We start from the raw sequence: 20,205 nt of genomic DNA on the forward strand, positions 1-20,205 counted from the left end.
TCTCATCTGCAGCTCTCCCAAAAAAGAAAACAGTCCCCTCTGCTCACCCTCCCCCACCCCCCACCCCCCCCAGCTGCAAACAGGCCCTCCTTGTGCAAGTCCAGGGCTTTTTTTTTTTTTTCTTCCTTTCTTTCTTTTTCCCCCCAAAAAAGAGGGAGGAATTTTCAGGGATGTGAAACATTAGGAGGAGCTCTGTTATTCTGTCTCCTTTTTAGCGTCGGTGACATCAGAAGTGGGCCGGGCTGCTCCAGAGAGAAGGAGAGGAAGAGAGGTGGGGAGAGGGGGGGGGAAACAACCACCACCACCCTCCCCCATCCTCAGTGGAAAAGGCAGCCGATCAGCCGTCAGGGGTTCAGTCGTACAGAGCAGCCGGTTCAGTGAGCGTGCCGGGCGCCTCAGCCATGCCATAACTACGGCCCCCCCTGCTAAAACCACGGATACAGCGGCCCCGCGGCCCTCAGGAGAGGACCTGCAGACAGCATGCAGCCTGCGCAGACCCTGTGCAGCCTGCGCAGACCCTAACGACAGCACTCCCAGCGTCCACCGCGAGAGCAGACCGAAGAGCGGTCACAACATCTCACGCGCCAACAGAGGTGCGTACACACCGCTCTCCCTCCATCCGCCCGTTCCCTCCATCCTGCTCTCCCTCCATCCGCCCGTTCCCTCCATCCTGCTCTCCCTCCATCCGCCCGTTCCCTCCATCCGCTCGTTCCTTCCATCCTGCTCTCCCTCCATCCGCCCGTTCCCTCCATCCTGCTCTCACTCCTCTCCACCGTTCCCTCCATCCTGCTCTCACTCCTCTCCACCGTTCCCTCCATCCTGCTCTCACTCCTCTCCACCGTTCCCTCCATCCTGCTCTCACTCCTCTCCACCGTTCCCTCCATCCTGCTCTCACTCCTCTCCACCGTTCCCCTCCATCCTGCTCTCACTCCTCTCCACCGTTCCCTCCATCCTGCTCTCATCCCTCACCATTCCCTCCATCCTCTCCCCCTCTGCCTGCACTTAACCGTGGGGAGCAAACAGCTGCAGAAGAACTAGTACATTCTGTGACAGGGCAGCTCCCACAACAATTTCTTTTTTTTTTGTGCAATGGTTTGTTCTCAGAGAACAGGACATTTTTGTATTGTAGATAGCTGACTCCACGTTGAGAGAATTGAGTCACAAGCTTTCTGCTTTGATTAATAGGGTCATGTGAACAGCTTGCACTAGAATTTGCTTTTGGGCTTTATATACTTTTTTAAAACTAAATATTATTTTCAAAGAATGTTGCTTTTTATTGTTCTTTAAAAATCTTGTTTAACCAATAGGAGACGAAGAAAAAGAAAACAAAGAGAGAAAATTTAGAGAGAAATGTTAAAAATTTACTTACACATATCAGGACTTGTTATGGAACATTGGTATTAAGATTCAGTGATTTGGTACTTTGACAGCACAAAAATGCTTGTATACTTATGTTTGCTTATTTTTTTTATTTATATCTTTGGCTATCTAAAATGTGGATGATAAAACATAGGCAATGGTTTACTTTTTTTTTTTACGATGGACAGTAAATGGACAATTCATAGAAAAGAAATCTATTCATAAACCTCTTTTGTTTTTTCTTTTGATCTGCTCAACTCAACTTCAACTACTTCCTGGAAAAATATCACCGACGGGTTGGAAAATAGTTTGTATGTTCACACTTCTATATTGGCATTCATCAGCAACAGTAATTCTGTTATTGTCAGAGTTAGGACTGATTCACAACTGTGTGCAGTTCAATCTACAACCTTTTATTGGCGTATTTCCTAAACATGCAACTAAGGGGACTAAACAAAATCCTGGTATATCATAGGAAAATGTTTATATTAATCCTGCATTTTGCTGCATGAATTATTTTGCACTAGACTGCAGTGTTAAGACACTATGACTCAAACTCCAGTAGAATAATTGCAATGCACGGGAAATGCTCTAGAACAGAAAGTATTAGGAGAGCCTGGAACTGTCCAGTACTAGGCTTGCACTCAAGAAGAGTTGATTAATGACTTGCTCGGACCAACCTGGATGCACTCAAATTTGTTTTCCTTTGGCAGTCTTGGAGGAATAGAATATGACCACAGAAATTGAAAGATGAGGTTCTACTGTATATTTAGAGGGCTAACCGTAAAAAGGAAAAACTGCCGCGAGGCACCTTTTTGGATGCTTATGAAAGCCGGCATTGAACATTTAGAACTAAGTATAATATACAAGCTCACCTATGACAGGTGCAAACTGAGAGGAATGGTCCTTTGTATTTTTCCAGAACATTCCGTGCCAAAATACTGGCGAATGGATAGCCTGAAACCGCACACGTACAGCAGCCATGACTCCTAAACCGCACTGACCTGACCTATATACACAGGAGTAAAGGAAACAAATCATCCACACAAAACCACCTATGACCAGAGTGGTGAGAGTATACTCAAACCAATGACAGGCAGGGTAAAAGGGCCATTGCCAACAGCAAACAGCATGCGGGAGAGTCCTTGCAACACTGCAGGTGGAGCTCCCAGCTGGTGTGAGTGGGGGGGGGGGGCAGAGACCTTCCTCTCATGGTCCTGCACTAGGTCCCCTGAGCTGGGGCAGGACATCCTATACCAGCGCAGTGCACTGCACAGCAGGGGCAGTCAGCTGACCTTTGTGGAAACTTTCTCCTGTATTGCTATGGGGAACAAAGGTTCCATAAAGTAAAAAAAAAAATCTAATCCCATCAGTCCTGTACACCTGTGCTCGAAAAAAATGAGCCTTTTAAAGAAAGCGTGTCTTTGTTCTAACCAACTACTGTTGGCTCCAAGTCAAACATAGAGAGCGCCACTTTCGGTAAGATAAAAACAAAAATGTTGAGGAATGTCAATGTAAATGAGGAGAACGGGGAGAGACCCCATGCCCAGTAGCCGTAGATCCTGTGAGCCCGGATGTTGGTAGGGAAATCCCAACGCAGGTTTTTTTTCCGGTGTAATTGCTAAGACAGGCGTGCGGTATCCCTGGTGATCCCAGGGGTGGACCTCACATCTTCACTGAGAGTGAAGACACACAGGCTTTCAGTCACCGGCTGGCCAATGCCACAGATCACACCTCGGCCACAGTACAGCACGCAACACGCACGGTCTCAGTCCGGCCCAGGCACACTGGGAGCAACTCATGGCCTAAGGCATTCATTAAATAAATTAAATTATTATCCTACAGAGCCTTAAAATTGGCGTCTAACCTGTCTGTAGAGGAGAAAAATGGTATTTGCAGTAAAAAGTTGCATAGTTCGCCAGCATTTCGGGTCCACATTGACTGCATATCAGTTAAGCGGAGCACCCCCCAAAGCATCTCTGCCGGGGCAGGAATACTCCGTCCTTTGCTCCACAGAACCCAAAAGCTCCTCCACTGCAGCATAATTGGTAACATGTGCTGAAGAATTTTTTCAGCGTTCATTTTTTAGAAGGAAAAAAAAAAAAGGGATACAGGTTTTCACATTTCCCTTCCAACACAAAGTATACCTTATTATCTGGCTACTGAAGGGGGCTGTTTGCGGTCACGTCCAACATCTCGACAACTGACAAAAACAGCGGCTTCCAGTTAAGCGTTTTCACCCAGTGTTTTCTTCTGGTGCCGATTTCTTTGTTTACCTGTAAATTCGGCGCCCTATGCGGGGCTGAGAAGGTCCCAATTCCCATCCTAACTCGGAACATTCCATTACCTGCGACCGCGGCCACGTTCATGCGCAGACATCTGCGCTTCTCATCTGAAGCACGCGGTGTAGCCAGTCCACTTCTTTTCAGACCACAGCCAAGCTCGCACAGAGTGGAGTCAGAGGAATACCTTTCATATGCGGCTTTGACATGCAGTCCCACAGGCACCCGATCGACCAGCGGGGCTCGCTACACAGCAACGAAACGCGGACGCGTAACCGAATGAACTCTCCCGTACCCTGTGCGACGCAATCGGCAACTGCGTGTCACCGTATGGAGCCACAGGCCACAGCCGGCACTAGCACAGCCCAGAGCCGATCTGAGAGCGTGGGGCTCATCCATGCACCGCAGCGTGGTGCCATAACCGAATGAGCCGCCCAGAAGTGCTTCGATGCGGAGATGTCAGGACAACAAAGCAATCAGTTCCAGTTCCACTCCAAGCTAACTTCATCACACAAATCGAAAAACTACATTTTAATAGCAAAAAAAAAAAACAGAATTCTACCACCTCTAAAGATCATTTATGTTCAAAGATACCTTTAAACTGAATTTTTTTTTTAAATAAGTTTTTTCTCGTTAACAAAGTCAAGCCAGGATTCGGCACCGCACAAACTCATAAGCATATTGTGTCCAATATATAATTTTCAAAAATCAGGGAGCTTCATTTTTGTTTTTGGCAAATAGGAAATATTTTTATCCCGCTGATTGACAGAAGACATTTCAGCAGCATATTTATAGGACGGCACGTGCAAAGTTACAGAGCGCTCCTTGATGAGGATTTTCCACTGTTTATTTTGTTAATAGAAGGTGCATTATACCTAAATAAGCAGAAAGAACCAAGAGGCTTTGTCCCGCACATCTAGCGTGTAATCTGATTCACAGCTACCGGACCTGGAGAGAGTATATTTTTTACGGGTAACGGCAACACCTAAATGAGTCTGTGTAATGAACCTGCAAAGAGCTGGCTTTGCACAGTGACCTGTGCAGTGTGTGTGCGTGTCCATGGGGACTAGCTCCATACACTGCTCTGTTACAGCAGCTCTCCACCAGGGCCAGACGCTGGGAGCTTTCATTGTGTCCTTAAGCAGCTCTGCTGCCACACAAACTCCTTTCTGTGCCAGGCAGCCATGTTTAATTTCCCAGCACACCGTGCTCAGGGGGTGAGGCTCAGAAGGTGAGCCCAACAGGCACTCATTTAGATTCAGGAGGGGGGGGGGTCGCCCAAAACAAGCTTACTTCCCACAAAGAGCAATTGATCCAGGACTGAAATTTGATCAAGTGAGAGGGGTCAAACAGTCTCCCATATATTAATTATACGGACTTCCAAAATATCAGAGGGTGAATTCCACAATCGAAGGAAGAAAGTTACGCTATCCAGACTAAATAAATAATCTTAAATCTTCGGAAACCAGTAAAACACAAGACACAACTACTGAGGATCCTTGGTTCAGTGGTTCCCTACAGCCCTCGACATCTGACCATTTTCCTCCCCTTCCCCTGCTTTGTCACTCCCTGATGGTCGGACTTCCGCTCCTCATCTTCCCGAGGCCCTTATTAGGCTTCATACGGGTCTTGGCCTTTTGCTTCGTAAATCCAGAACAAAACATGCCCATGGATGACTCTGCCAACATCAATTCCCCCAACGGTTCACTTACGGAGTGTAGCACAGTGGGTAAGGAACTGGGCTTGTAACCGAAAGGTCGCAGGTTCGATTCCCGGGTAGGACACTGCCGTTGTACCCTTGAGCAAGGTGCTTAACCGAAATTGCTTCAGTATATATCCAGCTGTATAAATGGATACAATGTAAAATGATATGTAAAAGTTGCGTAAGTCGCTCTGGATAAGAGCGTCTGCTAAATGCCTGTAATGTAATGTAATGTAACTTAACGAAAAACAGGGATTCAGAAAGTGTGCTTCAATCACAAACACTTCCTGCATATCACACGTCTCTCTGAGTTCAAACCAACCGCCATCCCTTCCCAGAACTCTTACTCAAGTTCTGATTCACCAGGGAAACTTCATTTTGTGGCTTTCTGCCCCCTTCTTATTTGGTGTCATGCTTTGCAAATCAGTTTGGACCTCACACTGAGAAACATGAGTGATAAATTAAGGTCTCTTGACTTTATTTATGAATTTGTTTTTAACTCGTAATTGCTGGGTCTAGGTCTTAAAATGCTTACAAAATGCAAGCCGGGGTCTGTTTTACGTTATTAATACCGGGGTTATTATGAATCCTGAGGTGTGTACTGCCACTGTACATTCAGCACTGATACAAGGAGGATCCTCATACCTCCAAAACAAATTTAACAGTGCTGGAACAGTGTCATTTTCCGCCTTTGTTCTTTTTATCTCATTCGAGATGATGGATGCGCGTTACATGTAAGGATTCTTGGACCCATCTCATGCAAGCCTGAAGGCCAGATGTGTGAGGTTCTGATTCACAAGGCTGGGAGTTACAACTCACTATAAAAAAAAAACATGCACCCCAAATCTTTTCCCTACCAATGCTTTAATACTGCTAGGCCTCCAAACGCTGATATAGTGTGCAATTTCAGAAATGTCCATCTGTGGGGATAAGAGAGAATGAGGGCTGTTTGCCACAACAATGTTCCAGGCAATGAATTCCAATCGAATTTACACTCGCGGTCCATCTTTTTTCAGGAGAACTTTGCACCAAAAGGTGTCAGTCAGAATCGGTTTTGAATTTAACCCTTTCATTCAAATACACTTGGCATTTTACAACCAATGTTCTCATAGAACTCAAACTGATTTTTCTCTCTTGGGAACAAAGTATTCCATACATTAATTATAATGACTTCCAAAATTTCAGAGGGCAGACTCCACTATCAAAGGAAGAAATTTACACTACCCAGCGAGGGTAGTGTAGTGAAACAATTCTTTTGGCAAGCCACAATAATGCATGACACAACTACAACATTCAAAGGACTTAGTGCTTTGAACAACACTTCAATGGTTTATTCTTTGAGATAATGGCTCCCCAACAGCCCACAACTTCTGACTGTTTTCCACCACTTCCTCTGCTTTGTCTTGAGAAAGCCGCCTTTGGCTTCTCTGCCTACTTTTCTGAGGAAAACTGAGTGTTGCAGTACAGTCTGACTAATGTTTGACTAATCCGTCATATTTACAACAGGGATTGACAGACCCCCATCCAGACAGACCTCACTGTCCAGAGACAGCTCTGGCTGAGCATCTCTGGCCTCTCGGTACCCACAGAAGCGCGTGCTACAACCCGTTTCTCCTCCCAAACAAACCATAGCCGGCTACAAGCCTTCAGACCGCCGGTGACAAAGAAACACGGCGAATTAAAGACGGGCACATCAGAGAAGTCTGTGATTAAGCCACGCCGGAGCACCGCCAAAAAACGAAAAACCTCCAAAACAGCACAGCGTTCCAAATGAGGTAATGGTCTGCGGAGCGCAGCCGGCGAGGGCCAGCGGGGGGCGTCGGCGAGGGCGGCGTGAGCGGCAGATGATGAATGACTGCTGAAAGCTGGGTTTAGACATCGTGGGGACAGGACAGATCAGCGCTCGGGCCCGAGCGACCGCGATCACTCTCGGAATCTAAACAGCGCCTCCACTTTCACATCTTCAACAGATCCTAATCGCTCCGATAAAAGTAATCACTGATAACGAAAGTGCAAAATGAATGTGAAATAAATCACATCACACGGTCTGCAGATTCATTACATAAAACTAACGGTTATGAGGGGTGGCTCATGTTTGTTTGAAGTGGGACAGTGGGTCTCTAGCTCTACTAAAAGGCTCTTTATTATGATATCTCCAATAACAATCCCTCTGCACTGATGAATATTGGAACATATTGCTGGGGATTGAAGCCCTAAGCCAAGTACATATGTCACCAAACTAATAATAACCAGTACTAACAAAGAGTCCCAGTAGCATACTTATGTGGACTAACATAACACTCTTTCCATCTTGTAAGGCCAGTGCTGCCCCTTCCCCCTGTTTCTTCTCAAATCAGCTCCTTTTCTGCTGGATCTCACTCTCGCATCTGCTAGGAATACGCACAGAGGTTGCTGTGTGTCGGTTCCAAACATTTTTTTGGGAAATTCATTTTCTGACACCTTTATCCATTTTCATTTGATATGCTGTCTGGGTTAATTAGGTTGAGCCCCGAATCTCAGCAAAGGTAGCAAAGCTGTCACAGCAATATGAAAACCGGTACATACTGTACATTCCGAAAAACCCATACACGTGGTTTGAGAATCATTAAACGAACACTGCAAAATTACTAACGAGACTGCCCGAGTAGCCGATTCACCAGTCAAAAGCCCAAAAACTGGTCTGGTGAACTCACACTCGCACGCATACTCACACGCGTGCGCACGCGCGCACACACACATTCTTCATCAGCACCGCCCAGCCTCCTCCACCCCCACCATCCATCTCACACCAGTTAAAATGTAAAAAAACTGGCCGTGTCATTGTATCATTGCTTATTTGTCGAGTCTTTCCACAGCGTTCTCTCTGTTAGCAGGTGAAGTAGGTGCGCTCACAGGATATTTGCCGAGCGGCACCGTAAATCCGTGACAGAGCCGGGGGAAGCGGCAGAGACCGCCATTGGCTGTGCAAAAAAAAAAAAAAAAAAAACAGGGCGGGCTGGATCGGTGATGAGAAACAGACCCCAGCGCTGAGAAAAGTGATCCCTGGATTAGAGGGGCAGACATGCGGAGCTCCAAAGGAAGAGACGGCATTTTTCTCAGAAAGGCCAGCGAAGAATCCATGAAGATAAATTGCCTTTTCGTACCTGAAAATGTCTCCAGGGGAACAGATTTTTTTTTTTAAACTAAGCACAGAGAAAACACACGAGTGAACTGTTTATACAGGACAATCCATGGTTGGAACTATTAGTAATTAATATGAGTGCAGCTGCAGCGCTTAGACAGAACTGGGTGAATTTCCATGCCAGAAACTGCTTTTTTTATATATAGGAAATGGGTCTCAGCTGAGGCTCCTCAGGACAACTAGATGAGCGCAGATCTCGGGGCCAGAGAAAGGTCTCTAATCAGAGTGAGACTCCCCAAAGGTCGAACCTGTCTCTCCAGTCTGGAGCACTGAACGATCGCAAACCTAGAGAACAGTGGTGTATACACACTGGCTGAAAGTCCCTACATGACATCACAATATGGAAATATATGGATATCCACAGCACGCCAAAATCAAGATTTATAACATCTGAATAATCAAAAAATCTAAAATACTATTTCCCTTCAGGTGGTTGTCCCTGGGGAGCTTTTCATCTGAGACAAGAAGAAAAAACTCAAACCACATAGTTGAGTATAATCAGGTCTCCAAGTACTGACTGCTTAGTTTAGTTAAGCCAACATCCATGTTTATGGAAACAAACCATTTCTTAAGCTGGCAGGAAGAAATCGGTCAAAATGGTGAACTCCTGCACTTTTCTCTTCAGTCCAGGTTTGGAGAGAGTGAACTTGCTGAGAGAGGTCCGTGGCAGCGTGGGGAAGCAGCGGCGGCCTCAGGCACGGGGGCAGCCATGCGGAGCGCGACGTGGAGGCTGTGCGTCGCGCTGTGTCTCTGCGCCTGGGGCGCGGGGGTCTGCCGGGCGGCGGGGGGGGAGCCCCGGGCGAGGCGGCGGCGCTCGCCCGACGACGAGGCCAGGAGGTGCTCCTACACCTTCCTGGTGCCCGAGCAGAGGATCACGGGCCCCATCTGCGCCAGCTCCACGGGGCCGGAGCCCGACAAGGACCGGGTGACGCGCGTGGACATCGCCGACGTGCGGGAGGTGCTGTCCAAGCAGCGGCGGGAGATGGAGGTGCTGCAGCTGGTGGTGGACGTGGACGGCAACCTGGTGAACGAGGTGAAGCTCCTGCGCAAGGAGAGCCGCAACATGAACTCGCGCGTGACGCAGCTCTACATGCAGCTGCTGCACGAGATCATCCGCAAGCGCGACAACTCGCTGGAGCTGGCGCAGCTGGAGAGCCGCGTGCTCAACGTCACCGCCGAGATGCTGCGGCTGGCCGCGCGCTACAAGGAGCTGGAGCTGCGCTTCTCCGCGCTCGCCGGCCTGGTCAACAACCAGTCGGCGCTGATCACGGCGCTGGAGGAGCAGTGCCTGCGCACGTACACCCGCCAGGAGCTGCCCGAGATGCCGCCGCTGGTGCAGGTGGTGCCGGAGCACCTGCCGGTCAACACCCGCTTCACCAACGAGATCCAGCGGGACCACAGCCGCGCCTTCCCCCGCGGCTCCCGCATGGACTCCTCCGGCGCCACCGCCAGCCCGCTGGGGTTCCCCCCCCCGCCCCAGGGCACGCTCAGCTCCGACGGTAAGACGCCGAACGTAAAAAAAAGAAAAACTACCGCTAACACTTCAGTTAAAGCCAGTAAGACACTGAACATTAAAAACTACCACTAACACTTCAGTTAAAGTGAGGCGCTCAAAAACAGATCCATCTGTAGCCATTACTAGTCAACGAGGCCTCACATAAATTGGCCATTTGTTTTTATTATTTCCAGAAATATGTAACAAATTCCAGAGCACAAGACCAATTGTTTCCTCTCTGGCCAGACATTAAAAACACTTGAGCTCATGCATTCCTACAGCTTCGCTGGTCCAGCAGCATACTAATTGGTTGAAATCAGGAGGTGTGTGTTCAGCTGAGCGAGGGCATTTATTGAGAAAGCACACAGTGGTCACACGGACAGGGAGGGTTTTCCCAAAAGCTGATCATCCAAACAGCTTTGGCAGAGCGGCAGGATCCGTTCAGATACAAATCCAATAATGACGATACATAACAACAGCAAAATAAATCACGGATACAGTGCATGTTATCACCCACACACTCTTCTTTTCCCTGGCAAACAGCCCCTGACCACGAATCCACAAAAACATTTAAAGAAGTGAACTTCACCACGAAACACATTTCTAAGGTCTTAACGCTTTCTAGAAAACCAAAATAATTTTGGAAGATGTTCCGTTTCCATCTGACACTTTACACAAGGAGCACAAAAAGAGGATTAGTATTACTTCTGTAATGCTGTACAGAACAGAAGCAACTTACCCACCACATATAAAGGACAACAGTTTACTTCTCCATATGTTAGCCATTTTACGGCATAGCTAAAGACAATACTGCTACAAGCAGTGCACTATGTTTCAACTATCATAGATTCAGAACATTTTTTTACTTTAAATCATTTTAGGGAAAATAGTGGCTTCTTAAAACCCCTGCAGAACTTCACTCAGTCTTTAATCTACTGAAAAGTACTTCTCATTGGAAATCCATCAGCATGACAAGTGACTTGAATTCACACGTGAGAGATGGGATTTTATGATGGCCCATTTAAAAATATTTTGAAACATTTAATAGATCGACTTGGTTACTGTTACTGTATGATGTCACATATTATGTGCACTTCTGGACTAATTCTATCCCTTCCTGGAACATTAGATGTGGAAAACAGAGGAAGGCTCCTGTTCGTTGGCCATAGGAGGCCTGTCTGGTAAAAACCAGAAAAAAGCTGAAAACAAATGCTTCCAGATGGGTATACTGGAGTTTTCTGCGGTCCAGACACAGCTGCGTTTAACCTCAGCTTAAATTCATTCAATCATTTTTCATTCATTCCCAGATGAGGCCAATACCGAGCCTTCAGTCCTGACTGCAAAAGCGCTGTAGGGTTTGACATCCCAACTCATGCAACATTTTACAACTTGTTTTTAAAGTAACGAAATCTGCACTCCTTTCATCCGTTTCTGGTGCTCATTCTAAAACTACTTTTTAAAATGAGAAAAAACAATTTGGTAAGTCACACTTCCAGATATTGCACAGAGAAAAAGGGGATCAGTGAGAGAATAAGCTATAGCATGCAGTGCTACAGCAGCACTTCTGAAGGACCTTTGATAAGCGATGGAAATTTGGCCACAGATGAAGAGCTGGTGCCACTCCAGTGGAGCACTGAGCTCACCGCGTGCGCCCTGCCAACACCCAGCACATTCCCCAAATCAAAGGAAGTCCGCACACAGCCCGCGGTAGGGGGGTCCTCGTACCCACATTTCCTTTCCGAAGCCCGCTGATCTTATTTGCCAAAAAAAAAGGCTTTTCCATGAGATTACAAACAGAATGATCAGCCTCAGCAACAACAGGCTTTTCAAAAAAAAAATATATATATATATATTCTTAAATCGGCTGCAAGATTTCAAGGTGACACCCTCCACAAGCTGGCTTAAGAGCTGTGTACTTTGGCAGCCCTGAACAGCCGGAGCTACATCTTCTGCGTAGCAGATATTTGATAGCCATAGCTGGAAACAAAAAATTGAACGCCTGAATGAAAGCTCACGCAATTCTACTCATCAACTGGAATTCCTGACACTTTCCATTCGTTCGGAACCAAGAAAAATAAGGCACGGGGTTGTCATCCTGCTGCGAGCAGTAAAGCGTGAAGATCATTTATCTCACGTAGAGCAGGGATTAACCCAGCACGACATACTTGCTGGGTTGTTTTCTCAGACTGCAAATAGCCGAATTCCCAGGCCGGTTCACCTAAATACACAAACATTGTCCTGTGATTTCTGCGAGAAAAATTTTGTGAAAACCACAATAGTTATTTATCCCTTAGTCTGACCCTTGCCCACAGCCACACGATATCGACATACAAGACAAGAGAAGGAAGACTGACTGAAGACATATCATTACAAAAAAAACAAAAAAACAAAGGCGGGACTGCTATGCTTCAGGTGCCTGCAAGAAGCATTTGGTGTACCCCCCCCCCACTGAGAAAACCATCTTCCCTCAACCTCAGCCTCTGGGCTCACAAAGGGTTTCTTTATGGCAGTTCCAAATGTATCACTATAACCCAAAAGAGAAAATAAACAGTCATGCCTGGGTTAAACCGCTCCAACGGCCCAAGCTGTTTAATTCAATGAAATTCAGCCCAGCATCAGTGCAGGACCCGTTCACAGCGCTCTTGGAAGTAAATCCAAGCCACTATTACCCAGTACAGCTGGAGGAAGAAACAACAAACCTGGTAGAGGCCCACATAAAACACACCTACAGCACAGGACAGTGCATGCTGCTTTGATGAGAGCAGGCCTCATGATTCCAACAAGCTGACTTCAGTTAAGAAGCTTAGAGCAGTCCAACTAGCGGTGGATTGTGTTAGCGCCAGGCTCGGCAGACAGATAACATGTGTCCCCCCTCTGCTGTGCACAGGGCCATTTCGGGACTGCTACCAGGTGCGGCAGGCGGGGTACTCCACCAGCGGGATGTACCTGCTGAGGGTGGATGGCACCGAGTACCTCCTTCAGGCGTGGTGCGAGCACGGCCTGGACAACGGGGGCTGGACCGTGTTTCAGAGAAGGAAGGACGGCTCGGTCAACTTCTTCAGGAACTGGGAGAACTACAAGGTAGAGCAGGGGCACTACATGCCCCATAATTACTTGTTTTTTTGTTTGTTTGTTTTTTAACAGGCACGAAAATTGACACAAAAGCCGTCAGGTTGACAAACGCATTCAGCTCCAGTGATATAGAATGATTTCACAGGCACAAAACTACACAGATCATCAGGAAAATGGACGCAAACACACATTGCACTTGATATGAATTAAGCCAAATTAAAATTACACCGTTTAGCCACATCGTAATCCTGTGTGTTATAACAACATCATTTTAGGTATTTCCTTCATGTGAAACGTCTGCTAAAGAGGATTGCTACTTGCCACCACACGTAAGCTGTCTGGCCAAGAAACACATCCCAGCCACAAGTTCTCCCTCAGAGAGAGCTTTCAGTCACCACATGCAATCTGTCTGGCCAAGACATACTCGTGCATCGCCACCACAAGTTCTCCATCGGAGAGGGATCTCTCAGTGCTGGCAGTAACGTGGTGACCTGCTAGTGGTCGGCACCAAAACCTGAAGCTGTGAGCTGTGATTGGTGTTACTTACACCTAAACCTTGAAGAGTGAAAGTGAATTACATTTTTCAGCTTTATTGAACAGGACAGTGGAGAGAGACAGGAAGAACGGGGAAGAGGAACTGACATACAACAAAGATCGCGTGGCCAGATTAGCAAAGATATCATTATCGCAATAACAGTGCGAAATACTGTGATATTAATTTTAGGCCATATTGCCCACACCTATGTCCTCATGTGTTCGCTTATATCAGGGGGTTTTCAAACTATTCAGATCCAGGGACCCCCACGCAGACTCAAAGGCATCCAGGGGAACCCCACCATAAGTTAAAAAGGGTTGTTTTTTTTTCAAAAAGTGGTATATTTATAAATATACTTGCAAATTTATATGTAGTCATCGCATCAGTTCCTGGCAAGGACCCACTACAACAGGGCAGCCCAACCCTGTCCCAGGAGCTCTACTGTCCAGTAGGTTTTCGCTGCACCCCATTCAACAGCTATCGAACTCAGTGAGCTGCTGATTAGCGGAATTAGGTGTCCCAAATTTGTGCTGAAATGAAAACCCTACAGGACGGTAGGTTCTCCAGGAACAGTGTTGGGAAGCCTCGCCCTACAGATCCTTCGAGGACTCCCAAGGGTTCTGCAGATCTCCTGTGGAAAAATTCAGGGCTTACATAACTGTACCAACATCAGGACATCCTGAAAACCAATTTAGCAGAAAAGCCCATGATTCGGTGAAAACCGAACCCTCGGTAACACGTGAAACTCGAACTGCTCTGTGGGAGGGCCTAGCGGTGCTTCCTGCAAGGCAGGAAGTTCCCCTCGTATCGCTTACCTCGCCAAACCTGGCGTCTAAAGGTCCCTGCTGGACTACAGTGAGCAGGGGACCCATTGTAAGTACACGAGAGAGACGACTGGAAAAACCTGTGGAATTTTTCTTGACATGCAGTAGAGAGCTCCACTGATGAATATACATCTCTGCTCTCCAATACTCGTACACTCGCCACTGAGTAAAGCCAAAGAAAACAAAGCCTTTCCTGAAGCCCGAGCCGCAATCAGAAACCCTATCACGTGCTGCCTGAGCACTTCACGACCAGGAGGCAAACTGGTCCACCGCAAACTGAGGCTCGTACGTCACGTAAACAACAGTAACACAACAAACAATAATTATCTAAATGAAGTCTGTCACTTGACAATAACCTTGTTGTAATAAGAAAGTGTGGTGAGAAAATGTGGGATCTACTCCTGACCGAACCTCTATACCACAAGCACCCAGATCCTCAAGTCTGAAGGAAAAACAGCAGTGGCTAATCTTACTTAGGGGAACTCAAATAGGGCCTAAATCTTGTTACGTGGCGGGGGGGAGGGGGATTCAAAGAAATTACTTCACACTCTCTGCTGCCAGTAGGAGCAGATTAATTCATGTGCACCCACCTCCTGCACAACCAGTCGATAAATCAGATAACTCCAGCACGGGGGACCATCCAGCCCACCCGACGAAAAGCGTCTAATTTAAACCACAATTCGACAATTTGTGCAAAAAAAAACAACTTCAAAGAGCTGTGATTATGAATCATTTCCCAACAGAGGGAGGTCATAACCACAAAATGGAGAATGGAAAAAGCTTGCCTTTTAGACCCCCAGAATCAAGAACTCAGATCACAGATAAATATGTATGAAGGCAGGCAGACAGGCAGGCACGCACACGCACGCTTTTTACAGCTCTCAGCCCAGGCACAGTCACCCACAGCAGAGCAAGCACGCAGTACAGCAAGCACACAGTATGTCAACGTAACGTGGAATTTCAGCATATCAGTTCTCATATCATCTCCACTCAGAACAATCCAGATTAAATCTGACATTTTAACAAAGATACGGCAGATGGTAATGCAATTCCAGTTACTACAATTTATCATCATGCAGTAGTTGTCAAAGGACAGTTGTGGGAGTAGTTAAAATCTAACCAACAAACCAAAAGGAAAATGTTCACAAGAACAAATGTGGTTTTCTAGATGTGCGACTTCCATTGCGGCAACATTATACCTCCCTCTTACTTTGTCCTTGCAGAAAGGGTTTGGGAACATAGACGGTGAGCACTGGTTGGGTCTGGAGAACATCTACAACATGGCCAAGCAGGTGGACTACCGTCTGCTGGTGGAGATGGAGGACTGGGTGGGCAAGAAGGTGTACGCCGAGTACAGCAGCTTCCACCTGGAGCCGGAGAGCGAGTTCTACAGGCTACGCCTCGGTACCTACCAGGGCAACGCTGGAGACTCGCTCAGCAGCCACAATGGAAAGCAATTCACCACCCTGGACCGTGACAAGGACGCCTTTTCAGGTAAACTCACATCTCTCGAAAGGTGTCATTGTCGTGATTTGAGTAAGGTTCTTGTAAAGTGTTCTGAAAAGAGGAGCTTTGTTTTAGAGGAGCTGATCACTGCGGACACTGGAAAATTGCTTGACGACCTCTCCTCCCGCTCTCGCCCGCAGGTAACTGTGCGCACTTCCACAAGGGGGGCTGGTGGTACAACGCGTGCGGCCAGACCAACCTGAACGGCGTGTGGTACGCGGGCGGGGTTTACCGCAGCAAGTTCCAGGACGGAATCTTCTGGGCCGAATACGGAGGCGGTTCCTACTCCCTCAAATCAGTGCGCATGATGATTCGACCGATTGACTGAGGACAAACAGGATGGACACCCCCCCCCCCCCCCCCCCCCCCGACCCAAAACCCCCATCTCCCCCAAGCTCACCCTACAACCTCTGTCCCGCCCCCCTCTCTATAAACCACATCCGAACAGTGCAGACAGAGTGCCTGGTCTGGTCACCCTTCAGGTCTGCTGTTACTGTGGAGGGCTGGATACAAAGGGGCCTACAAGGACATGACCGCGGTGTGTCCAGCGACCCCCCCCCTCCTGAGTCACTCGTTAGCACTGGACAAGTCGCGAATGTGGAGGCAGTCGCCGGACGAATGCTGACTAACACACACAGGCAGCTGTCACTGCTCAGCTCCCTTTGCCAAAAACAAGTCTGCTGGTTCTGTACGCAGGACGGGCTTCGCACAGACAGCACGGAGGCGTCGCCGTACTTGTCCGTGAACGTCTTCCAAAAGCACTAAAGGAAAATCGTGAGGAGGGGGGGCGGCGAAGAAGGGATTTCTCTGTTGTGCAAAGTGTGACACTTGCTTTGTTATGTATGTAAATATATTTGGCTTATTCTGTAAAAGTTAATTTAAAGAAGTCTGATTCTGCTCGAGCAGTAATATTGTCTACTCCCCTACCCTCTTTCCCCCCTTGTTATTTATCATCCTATTTATAATGGATATAGTCTTCCCCTTTTTATTTATCCAGGAGTGTGAGTAAATGCTGGATGTGCTTTGCATATACCGTTCAGTACAACACTCTATCCCTTCCTCATAAACACTTATACAACTAGTGGACAGGAGGCGAAATCCAAGTCCACCTCTGCCATCAAACATTGCCAGATAGAAAATTGATACTACCCAAAAATAATGCGCCTTTTTAAAATACCAACCTGAGAGCAATAAATTTATATGTGCTACTTTATACGTTGTACATCACCACAGACGTGTTACGTTCCTGATGACCTTGCAAAACGAAGTGTCCAAAATAAGCGGAGAGAAAACGTGTTGATGATGTACTTCGTTCTGGAGGTTTCCATGATTTTTAAAAAATGCAGACATATGAAAAAGTGACCGGCGGGCCAGGGTAAGGCAGCGAGAAAGAGAATGAAAAACATATTCTATGAGCCAGACATGAGAGAGAGAGAGAGGGCTGCAGAGAGTGGGCCCTAGGGTGGAAGACATCCAAGATCTCCTGGGGGAACATAAATTGACATTCTTTCCATACGACGTGCTTGGGTTTCGTATTCATGTGTGCATTCGAGAAAGCCGCAGTTCCTCGTGGACAATAAACGTGGGGGAAATGTTTTCAATTAGGGGGAAATAATCCTAAAACTGTAGGTGAAGTAGGACATAGACGGTCAGGAAGCAACTCGCACAATGAAAAAAAAAATATTTTTATAGGGTTCCGCAGATGACCAGGGATATGCATTTGCCAGTAATTGTGTACCATCAATCTGAAATTAAATCATGGGCTTTCAATACGTTTTCTGCATTTCAAAGGGGGGAAATGGACAGCCATTTTTCAGGGAATTTCAATTTTAGAACGTAGGCAGTGTGCATGCGTGTGTGTGTGTGTGTGTGTGTGTGCGCCAGTGTGTGCTTTTGTGTGTGTACATTGTACAAGGAACTTTTCTTTCAGCAACCATTATTGTATGATGAATTGTTGAAAATCTTCTTAATCAACTTAAGTTGCGATACATTGAATAATTTCTTTTCATAAAGCAAACTATTGTGGTATATAATAGATGTGAAACAACTAGCAAATTTTCAATTTTACTTTCAAAATAACTTATCCAATAAGTTATACGTCATATACTGATTATTAATATATAACTTTGGAATCATTTTAACCCAAGCATTACATGTTCTCCAGGCGTGTACATTTGAACTACAAACAGCCATTGGGGCAGGGTGAGAAATATGAAGGGTTAAATTCTACATAACCTAAAATGGGTCGCCCAGTCAGTACAAACCACCCACCTCACCCTCTGACAGTGGGGAGTCATCCCAGCCTGCTAATTACCCATATCATTTTGATAGGGACTTTCTATTCTCAAAGCAATCTCCAAAGATTTACATATTTATCTGAATATGGGTACTGCAATAGTTCTTTTATGACCTATTTTGAAAAATTTACTGGACATAAATGGTGATGAAAATATTTCATTTGATTGTTTCAGGGTGCAGGGAAAATTTTCTGGCACGACCGTTCAGACCAAATTTTACTTTTAATTGAAAATGACCGAACTAAATTGCAGTGATTATTTGCAGAACTGCATTAAAACATCCATAATGTAATCAAACATTGAATAAATTATGATTTCATTTGTAAAAACGCAGTGCGGTTGTCCCTGTTTTTTGGTTGTTTTGGGTTGTCTTGACGACACACAGCGGGCTGAAGCTATGTGCTAATCTTGTTAATCCACAGAGAATTGTTGCTTTCATTGCAGAAGTCGTAATGAATGACTGATGGGGCACAAGTACTTTTTAATTCATAAAATATATTGACAGATAACTAAAAAAATGTTATATTAATAATATGTATTGATAGAAAAAATTATTTGATGTCTACACTCGGTTCTTCAAAAATTCAGTGCTTAAAAATGGAATTCATACATTTTTTTTAAAATCACATGAGATATAAATTTCTACTGTAGGTGTACCTTAAAATATATTTGTTAGAAAGACCTGCAAGAGTTACTTGAATTAAATAATAAACGTCTCCTACACTCACTTCCTTGCAGTACTAACATGAAATATGTGCAGAATACCTACATGCTACAGCTGAGACAGGGGAATACAATGACAAAGAGTTCCTTAAGACACATTCTGACCTGTAACCAATTTATTACACCGAAAGAAGAAGAAAAAAATAAAAAAAAAGGCGGCATTACATGGCCTACATTACATCGTCTCAGTCCCTCTCCCCCTCAGCAGCCCGGTCCTCTCTTGTGAAATGACATCACAGGATTAGCTGCCTCATCCCAAAACCTCTTGGCCATTGTGTTTTTAAATGCTTATGCCGATCTAGTACGTACGCATTGCATAAGAATCAATATGTATTAGATACACCCCGACAGAAACTGCAAGAATATATTTATATACATATAATCTGCTGGAGCCAGGAATTCAGCGATTCTATTGAGTCAGTATGGGCCAAAATCCCTAAGGAACGTTTCCGGCACCTTGCCGAATCCATGCTGTATAGAATTTAAGCTGTTCTGCAGGCAAAAGGGGGGTCTTCCCCTAGTAAAATATAGGTGTACCTAATAAAGTGGCCAGTGAACGTATATATACATTCTTTTTCTCTCCTTCAATTACTTTCTGATCAGTCCATTAAAGAGTCCATGTGCCATGGAAATTCTGGGGGGAGGTAGGGAGGGAGGGATTTTGATTAGACTTTTCCATTACGTAGCGATGCTAACAATCCAGCCCCTGGCACTCTCCATCAGAGTATATGGCTTTCCTGCGAGGGTAACCGCGGCATTTTCATCTGCCTGGCATTCGCTCCCCACTGGCAGGGAACCCGTTCTGAGCACTGTTTATTTTCACACAGACCGCTTTCAGATGCTTCTCCTATCCGGGCCTGATTCCCACAGCGATCGATATGAGAGCGAATCCCGCTTCGTTTACGGAAAGAGGGATAATCTGGGTAGGGACCTGAAAACAGGGCTGAAAATGAAGAGGAAATGAGTGGCTTGCAGAAGCTAGTGCTGAAGCTAATCCAGAATGAGGGGTCTGGCTTTGGCTGAGCAGCCCTGTGTCGGTTGGAGACCGGCAGTTGCACACTGCTGAGTCATCTCGAGGAGGCTGGGTTTCGCTGCTCATCCATCATTCGGCCGGGGGACAGCCTGAACCTGCTGCCAGTCTGTATGGAGGCACACGAGCCTTCCTGTCAGATCTGAACACCAGGAGATTCGGGGCTGAGTTGTACATTCTCAGCTTTAATGTTGCCAGA

At 46.3% G+C, this 20,205-nt stretch overlaps 3 protein-coding genes across 6 annotated transcripts in view; 1 reads left to right on the forward strand and 2 right to left on the reverse strand.

The window, feature by feature from the left end:
• Window positions 1-20,205, reverse strand: part of LOC135253813 (cytochrome c oxidase assembly factor 7) — a 123,989-nt gene that overhangs the window by 50,325 nt on the left and 53,459 nt on the right. The gene's annotated exons all lie outside the window — the stretch shown is intronic.
• ralgps2 (Ral GEF with PH domain and SH3 binding motif 2) overlaps window positions 1-20,205 on the reverse strand; it is an 86,944-nt gene that overhangs the window by 15,996 nt on the left and 50,743 nt on the right. The window lies entirely within an intron of this gene.
• Window positions 247-18,582, forward strand: angptl1a (angiopoietin-like 1a). Of its 2 annotated transcripts, none has more exons than XM_064333586.1 (5): window positions 247-593; window positions 9,150-10,023; window positions 12,907-13,100; window positions 15,674-15,944; window positions 16,097-18,582. In XM_064333586.1, exons 2-5 carry the CDS (start codon window positions 9,234-9,236, stop codon window positions 16,282-16,284), a joined length of 1,443 nt encoding a protein of 480 aa, XP_064189656.1. In that variant the 5' UTR covers window positions 247-593; window positions 9,150-9,233; the 3' UTR covers window positions 16,285-18,582. The 2 variants fall into 2 exon arrangements, with proteins under 2 accessions (XP_064189656.1, XP_064189657.1); XM_064333587.1 differs by having other exon boundaries at window positions 9,155-10,023.

This window comes from Anguilla rostrata, chromosome 4 (assembly GCF_018555375.3).
Source record: "Anguilla rostrata isolate EN2019 chromosome 4, ASM1855537v3, whole genome shotgun sequence".
Taxonomy (NCBI): domain Eukaryota; kingdom Metazoa; phylum Chordata; class Actinopteri; order Anguilliformes; family Anguillidae; genus Anguilla; species Anguilla rostrata.

What these genes read in the sequence shown, in the direction of transcription:
- angptl1a (XM_064333586.1), top strand. Translation starts at nt 9,234, where the DNA reads ATGCGGAGCGCGACGTGGAGGCTGTGCGTCGCGCTGTGTCTCTGCGCC. An exon ending in GGAACTGGGAGAACTACAAG is followed by an intron (nt 13,101 to 15,673) that starts GTAGAGCAGGGG and finishes TTGTCCTTGCAG; the next exon opens with AAAGGGTTTGGGAACATAGA. An exon ending in TGACAAGGACGCCTTTTCAG is followed by an intron (nt 15,945 to 16,096) that starts GTAAACTCACAT and finishes TCTCGCCCGCAG; the next exon opens with GTAACTGTGCGCACTTCCAC.